This window comes from Eschrichtius robustus, chromosome 9, assembly GCF_028021215.1.
Source record: "Eschrichtius robustus isolate mEscRob2 chromosome 9, mEscRob2.pri, whole genome shotgun sequence".
Classification (NCBI taxonomy): Eukaryota; Metazoa; Chordata; class Mammalia; order Artiodactyla; family Eschrichtiidae; genus Eschrichtius; species Eschrichtius robustus.
This window is the reverse complement of record NC_090832.1, coordinates 60,179,616-60,199,629: the sequence shown is the minus strand read 5'-3', so window position 1 is coordinate 60,199,629 and position 20,014 is coordinate 60,179,616. Positions and strand designations below refer to the sequence as shown.

General features: G+C 36.3%; 1 protein-coding gene across 2 annotated transcripts in view; it reads right to left on the bottom strand.

The window, feature by feature from the left end:
• The window catches only part of FBXL4 (F-box and leucine rich repeat protein 4), a 70,345-nt gene that overhangs the window by 6,527 nt on the left and 43,804 nt on the right, over window positions 1–20,014 (bottom strand). For both annotated transcript variants that reach the window (XM_068551536.1, XM_068551537.1), the window contains exons 6-7: window positions 18,405–18,618; window positions 2,299–2,370 (exon numbers count right to left, since the gene is read on the bottom strand). In XM_068551536.1, coding sequence (XP_068407637.1) covers window positions 2,299–2,370; window positions 18,405–18,618 — 286 coding nt within the window. The remainder of the gene's footprint in view (window positions 1–2,298; window positions 2,371–18,404; window positions 18,619–20,014) is intronic.

Genomic DNA, 20,014 nt, shown 5'->3' with positions numbered 1-20,014 from the left:
ATGAATGGAGGAGGAAGCCCAGTGAAGAGGCCTGCACTAGCGCAGAGGAGAGATGCCGGGTCTTGGATTAAGGTGAAGCAGCGGCATTGGAGAAGTGGACAGGCTGGGGGCTATATTTTGAGTCAGAACCAAAGAGCTGATAGATTAGATACAGTGGTGATGATTTCTAAGGTTCTTCAGGAACAATCATGCAGAAGACCACGAGAAATAGATTTGGGTAAATACAACTATCTTCTTAAGTGAGTGGACCTGAACAACACAAAACTGTAGCTTTGATCATTAGTGCAGCCAATTAGCTTCTTTAGAAAGAAGCAATTTAAAAACTTTCCAAAACCCATGATTCTGATTGCTATTATTTTGATAGTCAAAAATAAAATATCAAATGAATCATCCTGCCTTTTGGTCAGCTGACAGGAAAGAAACTGAAATAAACATGGTATTAAAGTATCAACCAAGAGCTGTGTGTGTTACTGTCCTGGTGAACCCAGATCTGCTGTGAAGAGCAGTACTTCTGTGACAAGTATGAAATGTTTCAATCACCACGTTAGTAGCAGTATCAGCAGTATTAGCAGTATTTCTGAACTTCGAATGTCAAGTCCTTAAAACTTCATTTCCTGGCGAATAAATATCAATTGTAACAATACTGGTAGCTACATACTTTAACTTAAAAATAGCCTATTTATCTAAAGTAGCATTTCCCATACCATATTACATAATAATAGATGTAACATGAAAAAATGGGTTCATTAGTCAGGTAAAGTTGGCAAACGCTGGTTTAAGCAAAGGCAGACTGTTTCTTTATTGTAGGACATACCATTGAAAACTCCAGGGCGAGGATATAGGAGCATCATTTCCTAATTTAGACCCAGAATTCCTATTCCCCCTTCTTTCCCCCTACAATACACAGCTTTTTAACTCGAATATCTTTTAGGACTGATGTTCCATAGGTCAGCTTTGGAAAATGCTGACTTCAACTACACCTAATTCCAACTATAAACGTACATAATTCCAACTCTAAAGTGTCTGTGATTAGCAGCCTGCTTTTCTACAGGATGCTGCTCTAGGTTATGGGGAGGTAATTAACAGGCAGAATAAGGTACCTCTGGCCAAAGTCAAAGCAGGGTCCTTACCAATCTAAAGAAGGCAGGCTAACAATAAGCAAAGTCCAAGTGGACAGTAACTGGCTGGTGTGTTGTCACAGAAAGTGCCATGGAGTGTCACTGAGCCCATCCAGAAGAGCCACTAGAAGGACCCAAGAGAAGCCCATGAAATGGCTTACTAACGTCAAAAGTTGACCAGAAGGGAAACCTAATGCTGAGTTAGTGGCCTCTCAGATTGTTTCCAGAGACCGGGATGGGCCTGAGCCGCCCATACATGGGGTTTAATAAGGCCTAAAAACTTCTCTGATCTTGCAACCATCCTGCTTATTCAGGTCTTCCTAATAAGTGGATGCAAAACTGGAATGGTTTAGGATCTCCTGAATCTGCTTTGGGTATGGGGGGGCAGATAAGAAAATAAAGAGGAATGGATCGCTCCACAGTCAGTTCTATTGGGAGATGCATTTCCTGTGAGTGTGCATGCATGCACACACGCACACAGGCTCACACGTGTGCACACACGCACACAGAGTTCTACTGTCCCTGGAGTGTCAGTCTTATTAATCATGTAATTTAGTTGAAAAACATTTAATTCATCCCATGAACTCTTCCAATGACATATAAATTATAATTTTGTATCTGAAAGGACTTTCAAGATTATTTATTCCAACAGTCCCTAGGCTTTTGGATTTCACAGACCAGTAACGTTTCAAAAAAATTAGTTCCAACATAGGTTGGTGTCCATCTTTTCATCTTACTCAGTAAGGACAGTAAAACAAACAAAATAAACCTATCTGCTATCATCAGCATTTCCAGAAAATAATCTCTGAACTCAAAAACTAAAATTAGCTTTGTGAAAAACTTACCAGACTACTGGCATTTGGGTATGATTGACATATTATTTTGTAAAGAAGCCCAGAGAGTTAAATAGTTTGTCTGAGAGAACATCTGGCTTGAGGCAGAACCACACTCTTTGCACCACACTATACTTCTTTCCTTGTTCTCACAGATAAATAATGTCAATGCTTCAAAGACATATTCTCCCACTTAAGAAAAATGTTTTAAAGTGGGGTGCACATAGTTTATGCATAAATCTGAAAAGCTGTGGGCAGGTGTGCGGAGGGTCGGGTCAGGATAAAAGTCACCCATGGGAAGAAAAAGAGAAGCAGCAATTGAGTATAAAGAATTTTCAAATACTTACCATGACACAACTACCCAAACTGAGGTGCTGAAGCTCTGAACAGAAGTTCAAAACGCTGAGCAGGGCTGTTTGCTGCCATCAGGAACCACATCAGAGGCAAATAAGGAAAGGACAAGAAAGTGAAACAAAGAGAAGAGGTCAATTAGACATTAAAGGCTGTCACTGCTTTTCCTGAAATAGAGCTCAAAACCTCGGTTACAAACACCACAAATGCCATTTAATGAGTCCCCAGGTGTTCACACCATTGATTGGCTTGGAGTCAAGGTAATCATTACTCGTCTCCACGTAGTAAGTCGTCACTCTGTACATGATTTTGCATGCCCTAAAGACACCTATATTCCCTATGACCTCTCAGTGCATTTTCCAAATGTAAGCAATTTGAAAGCCTGGTGAAGACCGAACAAGACAAGCTAAACCATCCCTCCCTCCCTCCAAAAAAAAAAAAAAAAAAAAAGCACCAAGGGTTGGTGACAACTGTAGAACGGTGGCAGCTCTGACATTCACTGATCAGCTGCAGGCTGATGGAACTGCCAATAGCCACCCCAACTCAGGATTGAGCCGGTGACTTTAATGTCAAAGAATTCTCTTTGTTGACAAGGATCCCAACAACCATCGAGCACCTGTCACTAGCGACATGCTGACTGAAACGTGCACTTTCTAGTCATGTTTCTGCCGTTTCAGCCCATCTGTCCTGTGCAGTGGAAACGGTCTCACACTAAAGAAACCCAAAGGTGTCCGAGACTGCTACATAATCATGGTTCCTGAAATATCTCTAAACAGTCAAACTTTCACTTGATGACATGCTTGCCATGAAAAATTTAAAAACGAGCAATGCAGAGCATTCAGAGTTCTAGTTTTTCCTTTTATAAATTAAAAAAAAATACTACTCAAACATGTGGCAAACTTTCTAAACCTCTGAACTAAATAAATCACATCTAACAAAATTAAGATGATATTATACAGCCTCTGTTTAATCTATTCCAAGTGTTCAGAAACGAAAAAATTATCAGTTGGGGAGGGATTGAGGAATGTGCCAATGACAACACAAAACATTTATCAGATTCTCATTGAGAAAATAAAGTAACGAAGTACTTCATTTAAAATGAACTTAGGGCAAAAATAAAATAACAGTAGTTATAATAGGCCCTAGACTGGTACTAGACTTAAGACTAATTGTTTCACTGTTGTGCATTTTTTAAAAATTTAAGCAAAAAAAAAAAAAAGTTTATATTGATTTTATGCTTAAGTTTCAACACAACTTATAACATTTATAAGACAATGCCATGTAGCTCTCAGAATGTTGACATCAGAAGAGGTATATGAAGATAACTTAAGTTTCAGATTCTCCATAATACTTAGCTATTTTAACTTACTGATGGGAAAATCACATTAGGTTTGTTTTTATTAAAGTACCAGATCTTATCACAAGGTTGTTTTATATGATTTTCCCAGAGCAAGATCCAGAACACAGTAGAGAATTTTTAGAGAGGATCCCATATATTCTTGTGGATAAGAAATTTTAAATTAAAAAAAATACATATACACACACCTCATTCATGATTCATGGAAATTGTTTGGTCATTTATTTTTAAATTACTTACAATTAAGAACCTCAAGTATGCAGACAAGTATAGAGTCCAAGACAATAAACACCCAAGTGGTCACAACTCAGATTTATCAAATCTTAACATTTTGCCCTCTTTGCTTATCTACTCTATTTGTGTATCCCTCCATCCATTCACATACTTTCTCAGAAGTGACCTTTATCATGACTCAGGGTTTAAAAACATGCTTGAAAATTACATAACTTTACTATACATTATGGATCACTTTTGAATTAATATTCTCATAATTATGTATCTAGAAAACACCTATGTAAGGGTAGTTGCATTCTGAAGGAATTTCAAGTCGTAGAAGAGGAATCCATGGCCTATTATACTTATTCAGGCAAATATTTTACAATAACTTACACAGTCTGCATATTAAATTGAGAATTAAAAATTCATTTAGTAGTAGAGAGAATTATCATTTTTCATTCCTACCTTAAAAAAGGAACATAGAACATAAGAGATTCATATTGAATATCACGCATCTTTGCTAAATAAGAGACGTGAGATCAAACGCTGAGACCAAGCTATAAGGGGATAAGGATGACCTTGGAAGGGATGCTGTGAGGAATGTAACAAGGAGTCAAATAGAGATAAATAAAAGGGTTGACTGGTAGCACTGAGGTGAGCAAGCACAAGTTAACAGTTTCCTGACTTTCTCCAGCAGAGCTCATGATAAGCCAGAGACTGTGGGAGTACCCAGGTATAGAGCACACATCTATAGATCAGCTTGCAATCTCTCCAAATCCAGTTAACCGATTTCCTCCTAGAATATCTTTAGTATCTTCTTTCTCTATGCTATTAGTATTCAGAATTAAAGTACTACTATTGATGCTAAAGCAAAAAGGAGAAACTACCTCTTCACTTCCAGACATAAAATGACCTGATTTTAGAGAGACCACAGTCTCAGTGATTTACAGCAGTTGAGAAAATACTGCTCATGGGCCAAATTCAGCCCATTGGTTGTTTTTGTAAATAAAGTTTTATTGGAACATGGCACACCCATTCATTTATGTATTGTTTATAGCTGTTTTCACACTACAACAGCAGGGCTGAGTAGTTATGACAGAGACCATATGGCCTGCAAGGCCCAAAATATTTACTATCTAGCCCTTCACAGAAAGAATTCGCCCACCCCCAACTTAAAACAATTCTACCTTAATGAGTACTTGCATCACTTTTACCCTTGTAGAACACACAAATAGATGGATTAAACCTATATTAAGTGTACTACAAAAAAAGGTATTCAGAAATAAAAACTGAACAATTTTATGAACCTCTTACTTAAGACTTAAGATATCTTTTAGGTTCCCAAATTGACAAATTCTGCTGGTTAGACCTGTAAAATTCAATATAAGCACAAGAGTAGCTCTATAAAATTAAAACACAATTTAAATAGTTAGCAGCTTTAATAATGCAATGCAGCAGATTCATTTTCAAATGAGTTTGCAATTTTTAAACAAAGGCCAACCTTATTTAAATCACTGTGGAACCAGAGTCACTAAGAGGTGACTGGTTCCATGTTAATTTCTTCTACAGAATTTTCAAAACATACTCTAGGTGAAGCTGGCACCTGGTAGTAGGATTTATGTTCATAAAGAAAGAATCCTTTTGGGACTTCCCTGGTGGTCCAGTGATTAAAAATCCACCTTGCAATGCAGGGGATGCCGGTTTGATCCCTGGTTGGGGAACTAAGATCCCACATGCTGCCAGGCAACTGAGCCCGTGCACCACAACTAGAGAGCCCGCGTGTCACAACTACTGAGCCCGCACGCCACAACTAGAGAGAAGCCTGCGTATCAAAATGAAGAGCCCGCGTGCTGTAACTAAGACCCGATGCAGCCAAAATATAAATAAATAAATATTTTTTTAAAAAAGAAATAAAGAATCCTTTTATATTCAACCTAAAATCTACCTACTAACCCTGTTCAGCAGCCTCAAAATCCAATGGATAACTATTAACTTATAGAGAATTATTATTGCCTCTACTTGTTACAAGGAAATTTATTAAGAGGTAAAAGAAGGCAGGAATTCAAATTTTCATTGACAGCTTTTTAAGAGATGCTACCCATAAAGTTCAAAATCTCCTATCCTCCACACTACTAAAGTGCTAAGCAAAAATACTTAATAAAATGATAACTGATACTTATTATACTCACATCAATGGTTCAGATATTCCAGATTTATAGCTTAGTAGAGTTATAATTATGCATACCATGTACATTTTATAATATAATGAAACCTTACATAAACCACATATGCAATACTGTGTTCACTATTTTATATTAATACAGGTTTATAATTATTATAACTAATTAATAATTTTTGCAATTAAAAATTTTTGCAGTTAAAAATTAATTGTTGCTTATCTTTAATAAAGAATACAACCCTTACTTGTAACACTCAATATAGGAAGATAGGATCCCAAGTCTATATTTCTCTATTCTAAGTCCTGACTCCTATGGACTTCCCTGGCAGTCCAGTGGTTAAGACTCCGTGCTCCCGGGACTTCCCTGGTGGCTCAGTGGTTAAGAATCCGCCTGCCAATGCAGGGGACACGGGTTCGAGCCCTGGTCTGGGAAGATCCCACATGCTGCGGAGCAACTAAGCCCATGTGCCACAACTACTGAAGCCCTCACCCCTAGAGCCCGTGCTCTGCAACAAAAGAAGCCACCGCAATAAGCCTGCGCACCGCAACAAAGAGTAGCCCCCGCTCGCCGCAACTAGAGAAAGCCCACACGCAGCAACGAAGACCCAACACAACCAAAAATAAATACATAAATAAATTTATTAAGAAAAAAAAAAAAAAAGACTCTGTGCTCCCAATGCAGGGGGCACAGGTTCCATCCCTGGTCGGGGAACTAGGATCCCGTATGTTGCATGGCATGGCAAAAAACAAACAAATAAACAAACCATGATTCCTAGAAAGCATCTGAAAGAAACAGGTAAGTTTATATATCACAGACATGCACCAGCTAAAACAGAGAGACTAGTGACATCACCTGATCACAAGTATGCTTTCACTGATGATATATTTCAAACATATCACAGCAATAACTACAAGTAATGAGATACTATTTTATAAAAGTATGTTCATTAAATGAAAATTTATAAATTTACAAAAGAAATACCACCAAAGAAATCCTAAGAACACAATCACTCAATTATTGTAATTTAAGATCCATCTACATATATGTATGAATTTCTCTTTCTCTAATTTAATTTTTTTTTTGCCCCAGTGTTCCAACCTCTAAATTTGGGGAAGGGAAATATAGAATAAAAGTTGAAGTATTTTAAGACCTATTTAAAGTACTTGAAACTAACTATATTTAGAATATTTCAATTCAATTACTTTATAGATATTTGCTATAAACCAAATTGTTCTTTTATACAGTTTAAATCTACAATACGGTATAGTTTACATACTGATACATAATCACAACTTGAAAATAATATTGTCTTTTATAGGTTAAACCTGAAGATCAGCATTGTGGTGGAAAAGTAAAACTTCTGATTGTTCTCTAAAAAGAGAATGTTCAAGATCATAAATGACATAAATTAATAAAGCTCTTATAGATGCCTTTGAGGAAAAAAAAAAGGAAAGTTCTCTAAACCTAACTGTAGACCTACCCTAGACCACAGTCTCAGAAATTTTAGTATAAGGTTCAAATAATGTGTTGAATTCCAAAAACCCATATGTGTGAAAGAACAAAACCTAAGACTAAATCACACACATTTGCCTTGCCCTGTAGTCTCCTTTCAGAACCTATTTTTACCACTGTAGTGGATCTCTCCTATAATAATACAGTTGAATACATCTTTGCTCACAGATGACTAAACTGATCAATTTCCATATCAACCCATGATGGATGATGGCAGAGATGAGCAGTCAAAAAGTCATGGCAGGGGCTTCCCTGGTGGCGCAGTGGTTAAGAATCCGCCTGCCAAGGCAGGGGACAAGGGTTCGAGCCCTGGTCCGGGAAGATCCCACATGCCGCGGAGCAACTAAGCCCATGTGTCGCAACTGCTGGAGCCTGCGCTCTAGAGCCCGTGAGCCACAACTACTGAAGCCCGCGCACCTAGAGCCCGTGCTCCGCAAGGAGAGAAGCCACCGCAATTAGAGAAAGCCCCCGTGCAGCAACAAAACACCAACGCAGCCAAAAATAAATTAAAAAAAAAAAAACAGTATTAAAGCCCTTCAAATTAAAAAAAAAAAAAAAAAGTCATGCCAGTTTGCACACCAGCTGGACTTGACTGTAACCTTATTGCCTATATAAAAGAAAGAATGTTTTGATCAGAGGGGTAAGGGTTGGACCATCAAGGGAGCATAGGAATCTGAAGCACACATTGATTGACACTGTTCATCTAAACGATGCTCAGCTGAAGAGGGTACACTGGTCCAAAGACTTTATCTATTTTCTTCCAAAAGCATGTCTTTCCTTCCTGTTAAGAGGAAGGTATCAATCTGTTTTGTGTTGATGCCTTCAGGCATTTAAGTCACATAACTAATGCTCACTGTTCTCATTCTGAACTCACCAGACAGGTCTTATAACTGTAATTTGGTTTCCCCTGTGACATGCCAACAGTGAGAGAATGTGTTAATCAGCTATCTCTAATGAATGTGTCCTTACCAGGTAGATTCCTTATACCCGGTATACTGGTTACTGTCATGAATGTGGATGATAATGAATCTGACCCCCAAGAAGCTTCTCAACTGTGACTGAATCATAGCCCATCATGCAGGTCACACACACTCAACCCCACCAAAAGCCTGGCACTTCCCACTGGCACTTCTATAAAGCAATCCAGGATAGAAAAGAAGTATAGACATATTCTTGCCTGGAGACATATATTAAAGACTTTTAAAAGTTTGTTAGTTTTAGGATATAATATATTAAAAGTTATTAAAATCTTAATTCTTGATTCTGTTTAAGAACAAAGTAATTATTAATATCTTTTGTTTTATATGTTGTCTAGCTAAACAAATCTGTCTGAAATGGACTGCCTTTTAGGTGACAGCTAATGACAGCCTGCATTAGTCAATTTAGGTGACCAAAGTAGGTTCTTCCTGCTTCAGTTGTTCGATCTTAGTTAATAATCAGCACTGGCTCTGGTGAGAGGCCACTCCTTTCCTTAAGTCTGTTAAATGCACTTGCTCTACTAAAAGAAAGACCATCCCTGCTTCTACTTACCAATATACAGGAATGCGTTCTCTAAATCAAATAAGAACGCAGTCAGGAGAACACCATTATCTATGCGTCAGAAAGCAAATTCATGGCACTAAATCAAATCATATTGTTTGCAAAAGACAGTTTACGTATCTTTTGTAGGAAAGCTCAGGTGCTTTCATTAACAGACAGGGTGGTATGCATTTTTACTTATATATTCACTCTGCTGAATAAACTGGCACAGAAAAAAGAAACTAGGAGGAGAGTGTTGATATCCAACAGAAGTAAAATTCAGCTATTTTTGTTTGTCTTCTAGTTCATGAAGATGAAGGCAGTGGGGTCCTTGAAACTGTCATCCCAGCCTAGTAGGCCAAGTAAACAGTTGCTGAACCACATTTATGGATTACTGTCATATACTAGTCCCCTACAATACCTATAATCAGTTTTTGCACTACTTCAGATTCTTTCAATTTATGCTCTATCATTCCTGAAGTGAGGCAATCAAAATTGGATGCAGGTGTTCCATTTATAACTCCAACTTTTAAAAAAAACACTCGGTTTTCTTGTCTGCTGCTAAGCAACAGAATGACATTCTTACTGAGCTACCTATCATGCCTCATCTCACCCCCAACTTCAGATATTTTTTCCCAAACAAAGAAAAGATAAATGGGCTCAAATTCCTCACACTAATCCAGATTGTTTTAGGCAATGCAAAGGACTTCTCTTGAAGTCACTTTTTATGCAATATGTTAAAAAGTTATCCTTATGCTATCCTTTGTAAGTTTTATCAGTTTGCTAGAACTGCCATGACAAAGTACCATAGACTGGGTAGCTTAAACAACAGAAATTAATTTTTACAATTCTGGAGGCTAGAAGTCTGAGATCAAGGTGTCAGCAGGGTTAGTTTCTTCTAAGGCCTCTCCTCTTGGCTTGAAACTGGCCATCTCCTTCCAGTGTTTTCATATGGTCTTCCCTCTGTGTGTGTCTGTGTCCTAATCTCCTCTTCTTTTAAGGACACTGCTCTTATTGGATTAGGCCCCATCCTAATGACCTCATTTAACTTAATTACCTCTTTAAAGGCCCTACCTCCAAGTACAGTCACATTATGCGGTAATGGGGGTTACGATTTCAACATACGAATTTTGAGGAGACACAATTCAGCCCATGGCACAAGTATTTATGAATAGGTTGCAGGTATATGTGTCCCTTCAGGGGTAAAAGAGAATTATATCTTCTACTTATTTGCAAATGGTTCAGGAAAAAAATATGCATATAGTAGGGAAATCTACTTTTCATGCAACTTTTTGTAAGTCTAAAATTATTTTAAAATAAAAGCTTTTTCCTTTTAAGTATTTAAAAGTCTATTTAATGAGTAAAATTTCTATAGCCTTCCTCTCATAAGAATATATCATCATGTATGGCTAAAGAAGTACTTGCAATTAATGTTTATCATAAATAATAAGAATCTTGTGAATAGAGATACAAAGGACTAAAGGTACTTAAAGTCTTTCCAATCATTATATACCTCACTTTACTATAATTACTTCTTTGTCACGAACGGTAGAAGAAACTAAGTACAACTAAAGTTCTCCTTCCTGTTTGTTCTAAGTTCCCATCTTTTGCCTAAAAGTCTTGCCTACACAATTCTAAAAGATCTACCAAATTCAGTAAAAAGAAAATTACTGCATTTAACCACTCACTTCACTAGTTATGCTGGGATCATGCAGTAAACAGGGTCTAAATCTCAGCTTGAGGGTCATTTCTGTCTCTCCATCACCTAGTACTATCTTGTTTTTCACCAGGCATACATTTACTGCTCCGCAACTGCTGAAATTCAACAAATGTATACCTCTAACTCTGAAAAGAGGTTATTTAATGATTTTCTTTTTTTGGTTGATGTTATAAGAAGACATTTGCTATTTCTCTGATGAAGTGATTTTTCATCACAATCCTAAGCATACCTAAAGAAAGAAAAAGATCTCATGAAATAAACTAACAAAACAAATAGAACTATATTTCACTATTTTTTAGAGCTAAAAATTCTGGACAAATACAGTTCAAATATTTTCTTACAAGTTTTCCAAGTTGTAGATCCACCCACCCCTCTGCTTAGTTGATGTGGTTATTCTGTAGAAAGACAAACTTATGCTTACTAACTTAGCAAATAAAGAAAAAATGAATTGACAAGCGAGAGTTATCACTCATTCATTCATCACAAGTTTACTGAATATCTACTAGATATATTCACTATAGTGAATACCAGACACTGTTCTACATACTGGTTGTAAAAAGTAAACAGTCAAACATGGTCCCTCCCATTAGGGAGTTTGTAAGTTAGGAATGAACATTCCTTTTACCAGAAACAGATCATAAGTGTGAAAGCAGTAATTCGGCCTAAATCTCTCTTAGCACATGATGGAAAAGATATTCCTATTTAGGAAGACCTATAAGAATACTTCACAAAGTTGGGAATAATTGTGTAGTACTATGCTGAGTAAACCTATACTATCATTTTCACATTTACACAAGTCCATCTAATTTATAAAGTGTGTTGCTGTCGTTTACATGTACAACCTAATTTGGTCTTCTCAATAGCCTATGTGATAGGGTAAGGTTTTTTTTTAACAGATAAATAAACTTTTAGCTTAGTTTAAGTGACTTACCCAAGCACAAAAATCTTTCAAGTGGGAAAGCCAAGAGAAGGACTGAGTTTTTTCATTCTGTCCCATCTGCCACAGATTGGTCGCTTCACCCTCCTCCGACAGCCTCAAATGCTTCCCTTCTGTCCCAACCGATTTCCCCATCAGTGAGCGGGCTTCCCCGGATGCGGGAATCTCTCCCCTGCTTCAGCTTCCCACCCCCACACCCCCCGGGGTGCAGGTCCTGTCCCGCTTCCTCTCCCCCTCCTTCTCCCTTCTTTCTTTCATCATACCCAGTTATACGGGGATCTTTATAGTCTTTTCCAGTGTCCAAGGTCTTCTGCTAGTGTTTAGCTGGTGTTCTGTGAGAACTGTTGCATCTGTAGATGTATTCCTGATGCATCCGTAGAGAGAGATGAACTCCACGTCCTCCTACTCCTCCACCATCTTGGAACTCTCTAGGACTGAGGTTTTTGACATTGGTCTCTGATACAGACCAAATAACAAATATCTTCCCAGCTTTTAAATTATCAAATAATGTCTGAACCCAGACCTCACTGCTAAGCAGTTTTAACCATACCTAAAGTCTGAACAAGATCCTACTGCTGCTTCCTCTCACTGTAGGGTACTAGCTATGGTATTAGCCAAAGCAGTGGAGCTGGGGAGAAAAATCTTAATGAGCTAGGCCAGGTCATAAAAGGCTGGGCTCAAAAACTGGTGACAATGACACTTGGGGCTTGTTTTAAGGTTGCTCTCACATAGTTGACTACCAAAGCAGCAATTAAGCAGTACAATGCACTGGGATATAGCCCCAGTGTCTGACAAGGTTACACATGAGGCTCAGTGGTCAACGCAGCAGGCCTTGTTGGTAAAATGTCAGGTAGAGAGAAGCCCAGTGCCCTGGGCCCACTGCCTGTTTCACCATTGGCTCAGGGAGGTGCCACAGCAGCACACCAGGATCTACCTACGTGCATATAAGGCAATTCTGACCCTACTATAGTTTTGTTCTCCTGCATTCTCATTCTTATTGAGTAACCAGACCTGCAACATGCCTGGCTATACCTAACCACTTAAGGACACACTACCTAGACATCAACAGTGCACCACTTTACATGCTAAAATATTTGGGGAAATTATATGTACCAATGCTGCTCCCCACTATAGTGTAATATTGAGAGTTGGCCTATCTATATAAACCATTTGCTTGAGGTAGTTCATTATGTATGGATTCCACAAACTATTATTTAAATGATATTAAATGTAATTTGAATAACTAACTGTTATTATAAATTCAGAACTAAGACTTCAAACTAAGTTTGTTCATAATAAAAATAAAAGGCAAAAGTCCATTTGTCTATAGTAGGTATTTTAGACTAGAAAATGTTTACAGAATATAACTTAATAGTTTGCATTTTACACTGGATCAAAATGTTGGGTATCTTATTTACAATGTTATATTTCCTTACCAATTACGGATTAGAAAAGGATTAAGTGGTAAAGAGAAAAGCTCTATTTTAGATAGAGGCAGCCAAGCTATTAGAATAACTACTACTCTATGCTCTTATGTATCTCACTATTTTCACTGTAACTCTGAGGCCACCAAATCTGGGTTCAAATCCTGACTCTAACTTATTGCTCTGTGCCACTGGGAAACATTAATCTTTTGGGACCTTCATTTCATCATCTGTAAGATTTAAGAGTAACATCTACTCTCATTAGACTAGTGTAAAGGATTAAATAATATGTGAAACGTCTAGGACAGCAAACAACATATTCAGTAAGTTTTCCCAAACTTTGGGACTAAAACCCAGGTCTCCAATATCCTCTAAAGCTATATTCACTATGCACACAGATTTGCTTCTATCTTATAAAATGGCATAAATATATTACATTTATTAATGTAAATTATATATAGGCACATAAATATAACTCTACTACATCATAAATCTGACCTCTCTGAAGATTATACGCTATAATAGAGTCAACATTTTTAAATACTAATTTTTGCTTATTTTATAATTATGTAGTGTTTAGAAAAACAAGGGTAAAAGTGGCACTGGATAATTTGTATTCCTTTAAAAAAAAAAAAACCTCTCCCAGGAAGTTCAAATTCATATCTTCTTTTTCTCCTCATATATTTCCTTAGAGCCATCAGAGGCATCTGAAGTCAACTGCTATTCCTTCTTTCCAAGACAGTTTATAACATCTGAATGTACTGCCAGTGATTATGTGGAAGGTTTAGAGAGAAGCCAATCCCCTAAATCTTGTCTTCTCACTCTGTTTTCTCTCATCCACCAACATCATTGAGTGCAGGACTGAAGCAGTGAACATATGGAAGGGAAAAGGGGGTGACATAATGCTTTGCCTAAGTGACAAGGGAGGTGATTATAGATTGATGCGAATACCAGTGCTGTGGCTTCTGTTTGTTTTAAAAGAGACCAGCTGATTGTGTTGTCTTTTCCCTTTATTCCTCTGAGTTACTTGGTGCCCGTGGGGGAGTCTGATGCAGATCCCAAGAATGACAAGATAACAGAAGTGAATAAAGTATAGGCAGAGAGAGCTGGGAAACTGTAAAAGTAAACACTGCCTGGGTAGGTTTTTCTCAATTTTGAATTTTGCCATTTATATCACTAAGATGACACTATTTTTTATTTTATTGTAAGTCAACTGTAGATCAATGAAAATCAATTTTATGATTTTTTCTATGTACTAAATGTCAGAAAAATTGTGTAGGGTAAATTTATAAATGATTTTATGGTATTTTAGCAGATAGACTAATAAAAACAAACTTTAATAGGTAGTAACATATGGTACAAACCAAATTTTACTTAATGCAGTCATACAGTGATTTCACATCTATGTTTAAGTAACTGAGGGAAGCTGAGCTGATGCTATTTAGACTTGGATACATATGTATAGGTCTCCACTCTTGAGAGATGAAATCTTCTCAATTCCTATAAATCACACTTTTTTAAAAATATGTAGTCATATTCTATCAGTTTCTTGGGGTAAATGGAAGAAAACTGTGGACTATGTAATGATTCCCTGACACTTAAATCATGTTAATTTATGACATTTCAAAAGCATCACATGGAATATATTTTTACAAATCATCACAGATGTAAGATGCCTAGCAAGCTGATATAATTTCTTGGTTTTTACCCGATTTTTCTTCCCGAAGGTTCACTTATTAATGAAATATGCTACATTTCTTCTTAAAGTTAAATTTAATCAGAATATTTTAAAATGAGGCATCATCTTGCTCAGAGGATATCAGACACACAGAGCAATATAAAACAGTAAATACACCAGTAAAAAGCAGGTGTAGCATAATTTCAGAATAGATAGGTCTACCCAAGAAAAGATAGCTGACAATTTTACACCCACATAAATGACGAGTCATTTCACCACAGACCAGTGAAAACATGGGCTAACACTATCTTTAAACTAGCATTCAGGGACAATAGTCCTCTCATTTTACAAAGAAAGAATCTTGGAATTTGAGAGACTGTGTGAGTTAAGCTTGTCACTGGTAGGGCCAGAACTAGAATCAAAGTCTTCTTTCCAACAAAGCAGGTCACCAGTTAAACTCTAGGTAAAAATTTTGCCCCAAACCAGGAATACTATATTCAGACTTCCATAGATTAGTTTAAAAACTATGTCAAGCTAAGATACCTACTCTGATCTACCAATAAAAAATGCTATACACCCAGATGGTTTTATAGATAAATTCTATCTAACAGATAATTCTCATTTGTTAAAGTTATTCCAGATCAAAGAAAAAGATGTCAATGTCACAAATCATTTTGCTAAGGTGTCATAATCTTAGCTCCAAACCTGATAAAATGGCATGAAAAGGAAAAACACAGCTCAATTTCATTGAAGAAAGCAGATGTAAAAAGTATTGATAAGTCTTAACTCTTAAAGAATATTTACAATGAACCAGGTACTGTTGTAGACACTTTATATATATTAAATCAGTTAATCCTCATAACAACTCTTTGAAAGGCATACTATCATTATCTCCACTTTACTGAAGCACAAGGGGTCAAGAACCTTTCTCAAGGTAACATAATTCATAAGTGATAAAGCTAGAATCCGAAATATTGGATTCTAAGTGATAAAGCTTGACTCCAAAACATTAGGAAAATAATCCAGCTATGTATTAAGTTAAAACACGTAGGGATTACCACAGGAATGTAAGGATTGTTCAACATGTCATTATATTAATAAATAAAAGAAGAAAAAAGATCAGTGTGGTAATGGAGGCTTTAAAATTTTTAAATACAATATACATTTTTGATAAAAATATTCTTAATCAAATGAGAATGATAAAGACTACTTATCAGAAAGAAACATCAAACAATATATAAAATTAGTAAGCTACATGAGGAATTTCTATTTAGTTCACTAATGAAGTCCCAGTGCCTAGAGCAGTGCCTGGCACATAACAGGCATGCAAATATTTGTTACATAAATATTAAAAAAAGAAAAAAAATTCCCTCTATATTAGAAATACAAATGGTGTACCTATTGTGACTCTATTATTCTACATTATTTATGAAGTTCTACTTAATGTAGCAACACTTTAAATATTGGAACAGAAAGAAAAAGTATATTAATTTCCAGGTTATATAATTGTATCATTAGAAAACCCAAAAGACATAAGTTATTAGAACAATTATAAGCATTCAGTAAGGTGAGCAGATACAAGATAAATATACAAAAACCTAATTTTTCTTTATATTAACAATAACCAATTAAAATTAAATAAAAGAAAATAGTATCTGAGACTAAAAAATACAAGGGTTAAATTTAACCAGAAAGATATAAAACCTAAGTGAAGAAAACTATAACATGTTCTTGGATGTAAAATAAGACCTATATGAACAGATAGGAACCTTATTAAAGAGCAAAATGAATTGGGCGATTGGGATTGACATGTATACAGTGATGTGTATAAAATTGATGACTGTTTAAAAAATAATAATAATTAATTAATTAATTAAAAAAAATAAAGAGCAAAATGAAATATAATAAAGGCACTGCTAATAAAATCCTTGCTGAAAGATATATCTGAAAGAATAATACACAAGGATTTTTTTTTAAGTTTAAAAAGAATAGAGGGATTTTCCTAACACATAGTAAAACATACTACAAAACTGCCATAGTAATATTATACTCTTACTACTGTTATTAGTAGCTAATATTTATTGAGAGTTTACTATGTGTTCAGCACCCTCTAAGTACATTACGTCTAATTAATTCTCACAATGACCCTATGAGATCTGTATTTTTATTATCTCCACTTTAGATATGAGGAAACAGAGAGATTGAATACTTGGCCAAGGCAACATTCAAGACAGGCAAGGGGTCACTAGAGTGGGGTACACCATTTTGGAAAAGTAATTTGGCTACCTTATGCATTCATTTAAATATTTACTAAATGGCCAATCTTTACCAAGTATGATACTAGATACCAGGAACACGGTAATGAAAAAGACAGACAAGGGTCCTACCTTCATGAAACTTATATCCCAATGTGAGGAGACAGGTGATAGTATGAAAACCAATAAGATAATCTCATAGTGATAAAGTTGCTAAAAAGAAAATACACTGTGGGTGATACGACAGAAGCAAACTAGAAGGGGGGAAGGGTTACCTTTTATCAATGTCTAAGAAGCCATCTCTGAAAAAAAAATATTTAAGTTGGACATTGAGTTGAGAAGAGGGCAGCCATGTAATGAGCTGGAAGGATATTCCAGACAGGCAGAGGAGAAAAAGCTGTGAGCTGGGACTGGATCAGAATGTTCAAGGAATAGAAAGAAGGCCAACATGACTGGAGTAAAGGAAACAAGTATATGGCAGTAAGTGGATGTTTACCACAGGGGCCCAGGCACATACTGTGACCAGATATACCACTTACAGAACTCTATCCTATAGCAATAATAACCGGTACATATAAAACTCTGTGAAAAATAATGTTATTGCTAGATGGTTTGTAAAAGAAAAACAGCTGGAAAAACCGATATGTTGACCATTTGGGGAACAGTTGAGTAGATTATGGTAAAATGTAATATAGCTGATTCACTTTGTTCTACAGTAGAAACTAACACAACATTGTAAAGCAATTATACTCCAATTAAAAAAAAAATGAAAACAGTCAGGTGGTAGTATATGTAATGACCTGGTAAGATGTCCTAGAGCTATGTGAAAAAAAGCAAGCAGATCAATAAATATTACATGACTCCATTTTTCTTTAATGAGACTCCTAAACTATGTATTAGGGATTTTAACTCCAAAGTCTGGTCCTGGATAAACTCCACTTTGCTTCCTCCCACTCCAAGCAAATGTTCTCCTACATACTTTCCTCCCACCTCTTTCTCTAATTCATTCCCTGCCAGCATTTCGGCTCACCTCAGCCCATTGCTTGCTTCTTTACCTAGAAACGTGAACAGCATTACAAAAACTCTAAGAGCACAGAGGATAACATTTTCTTAAAATGAAAAAAAAAAACAACACAATAGGCTAATTCTGAAATGACTGAATCAGCCAGCTCTAATGATTTTAGAATAGTCAGGTTGCATCATACACTTAAACTATTTGAAAGTCAGAAATCACATTACTATGAGCAATTACAGGTAACTAAATATTCGGTTGGCTATTAACACTAGCAGAGGTGTAAATCTTACCTCTACTTTTGTTCGATAGAGAACGAGTCGTTTAAGGCCACATAATTTGGCAATGTGGTTGAAAGCTTGAGGTGGTAGTTTATCACAGGATGAGAGATTTAAGTCCTGTATATTTGGACACATCTCAGAAATAATCTCCAAGCAAGTTTCATTAAGGAAGTGGCTGCAAGATAATTCAAGACGCACTAACTCAGATCCACAGACCTTCAGAAACCTGTAAAAACAATGTTCCATGTGAATTTCATAAAACTAAAAGATATTTTTTGCAAGCACTTTGGAATTATATCGACTCTAAGCAGACACCTTCAGAAGAACAGATTTCTATTAGGGAAAATTAAAAACTTGTTTCACTTAAATTCTCATTTACTGCATGCCAAAACAGGCACGGTTAGGCTAAAATATATCAACCTAAGAAGATAAAATGGATTCACATCACATAAAAAGTCAGCTACTGCTAAGTGGGAAATTAAGAAAGCAGAGGGTGTTTTTCTTCTACTTACCTGTAATTCACATCTGAGCTGGTAGAGCCAATAAACAAAACATAACAAAACTCTAAACTCTTGGAAGATATTTCTCCCTAAACAGTACCCATTCAGTACTGGATAATTTATTTTGAATGTGGCACACAAAGTGCCATCTCTAAATGACTTCAAAACAAATCAGACTAGCCTCCTCTCAACTAAGAAAATTTCTGGGTTGGTTTAACTATACTGTTGAGATATGTTCCGTGTAACTGATACTATTTAATGCCTAGATGGGTGTTGACATTATTACAAGATATTCAGTTGCAGCTTCACACAAAGTACACAGAAATAACTTCATGTGGAGGACACAAAACCCTTTATCAGAGTAGGAATAACAATATTTGTCTTCATTACATTACAGATGGGGGGAAAACAGTCCTGTCCATAATCATCGTCTGATAATAAAAGTAAAATGTGAGCCTACGAGTATTCATATCCCTGAAACTTTATCAACAAGTGGTGTGTTTGTTTATCCCTTAAACAAGCGCACCACTCATCCCTGTCCAGGTCTCTTGACATTTTCTTGCCCATCTCAGGGTCACATCAGTCACATACTGTTATTTTATTTATGCCGCATCTTTTTTCTACATGATTTAATTATTCGCTTACAAATACACATGCAAAATACAACTGACTAAATCAATCACTTATGAAAGTAAAGGAAGTAACACTGGACTTCTAAGTCAAAAGATGGATATTTTGCCCTGTTCCACCACTTCCTAGCATGTGACCTTGGAAAAGGCATTTACCCAAGTCTCAGCATTTCCTCCGATGTAGAAGGCAGACTAGAAACATTCACCACACTGTTTGTGGTTTTGAACATCCCACAATAATGTGAAAGCAGTTTGCAAAGACCAAAGTACCCCACGAACATTAAAATAAAAGTGAAATCTTGGCCAACACACATTCAAACAACAATTAAAAAATTTAATTGCTACAAATTTATTTTCAATGTTGCAAATAACTCAGTAGCCCACACATCTTATTTACACCCAAACATCCAAGAACATCCCTTTACTCTTAATCCATTGCAGCGTATGTTCTGCTCTCCCTAAATTCATCCTTTCCTTTTAAATGCCAAATTAA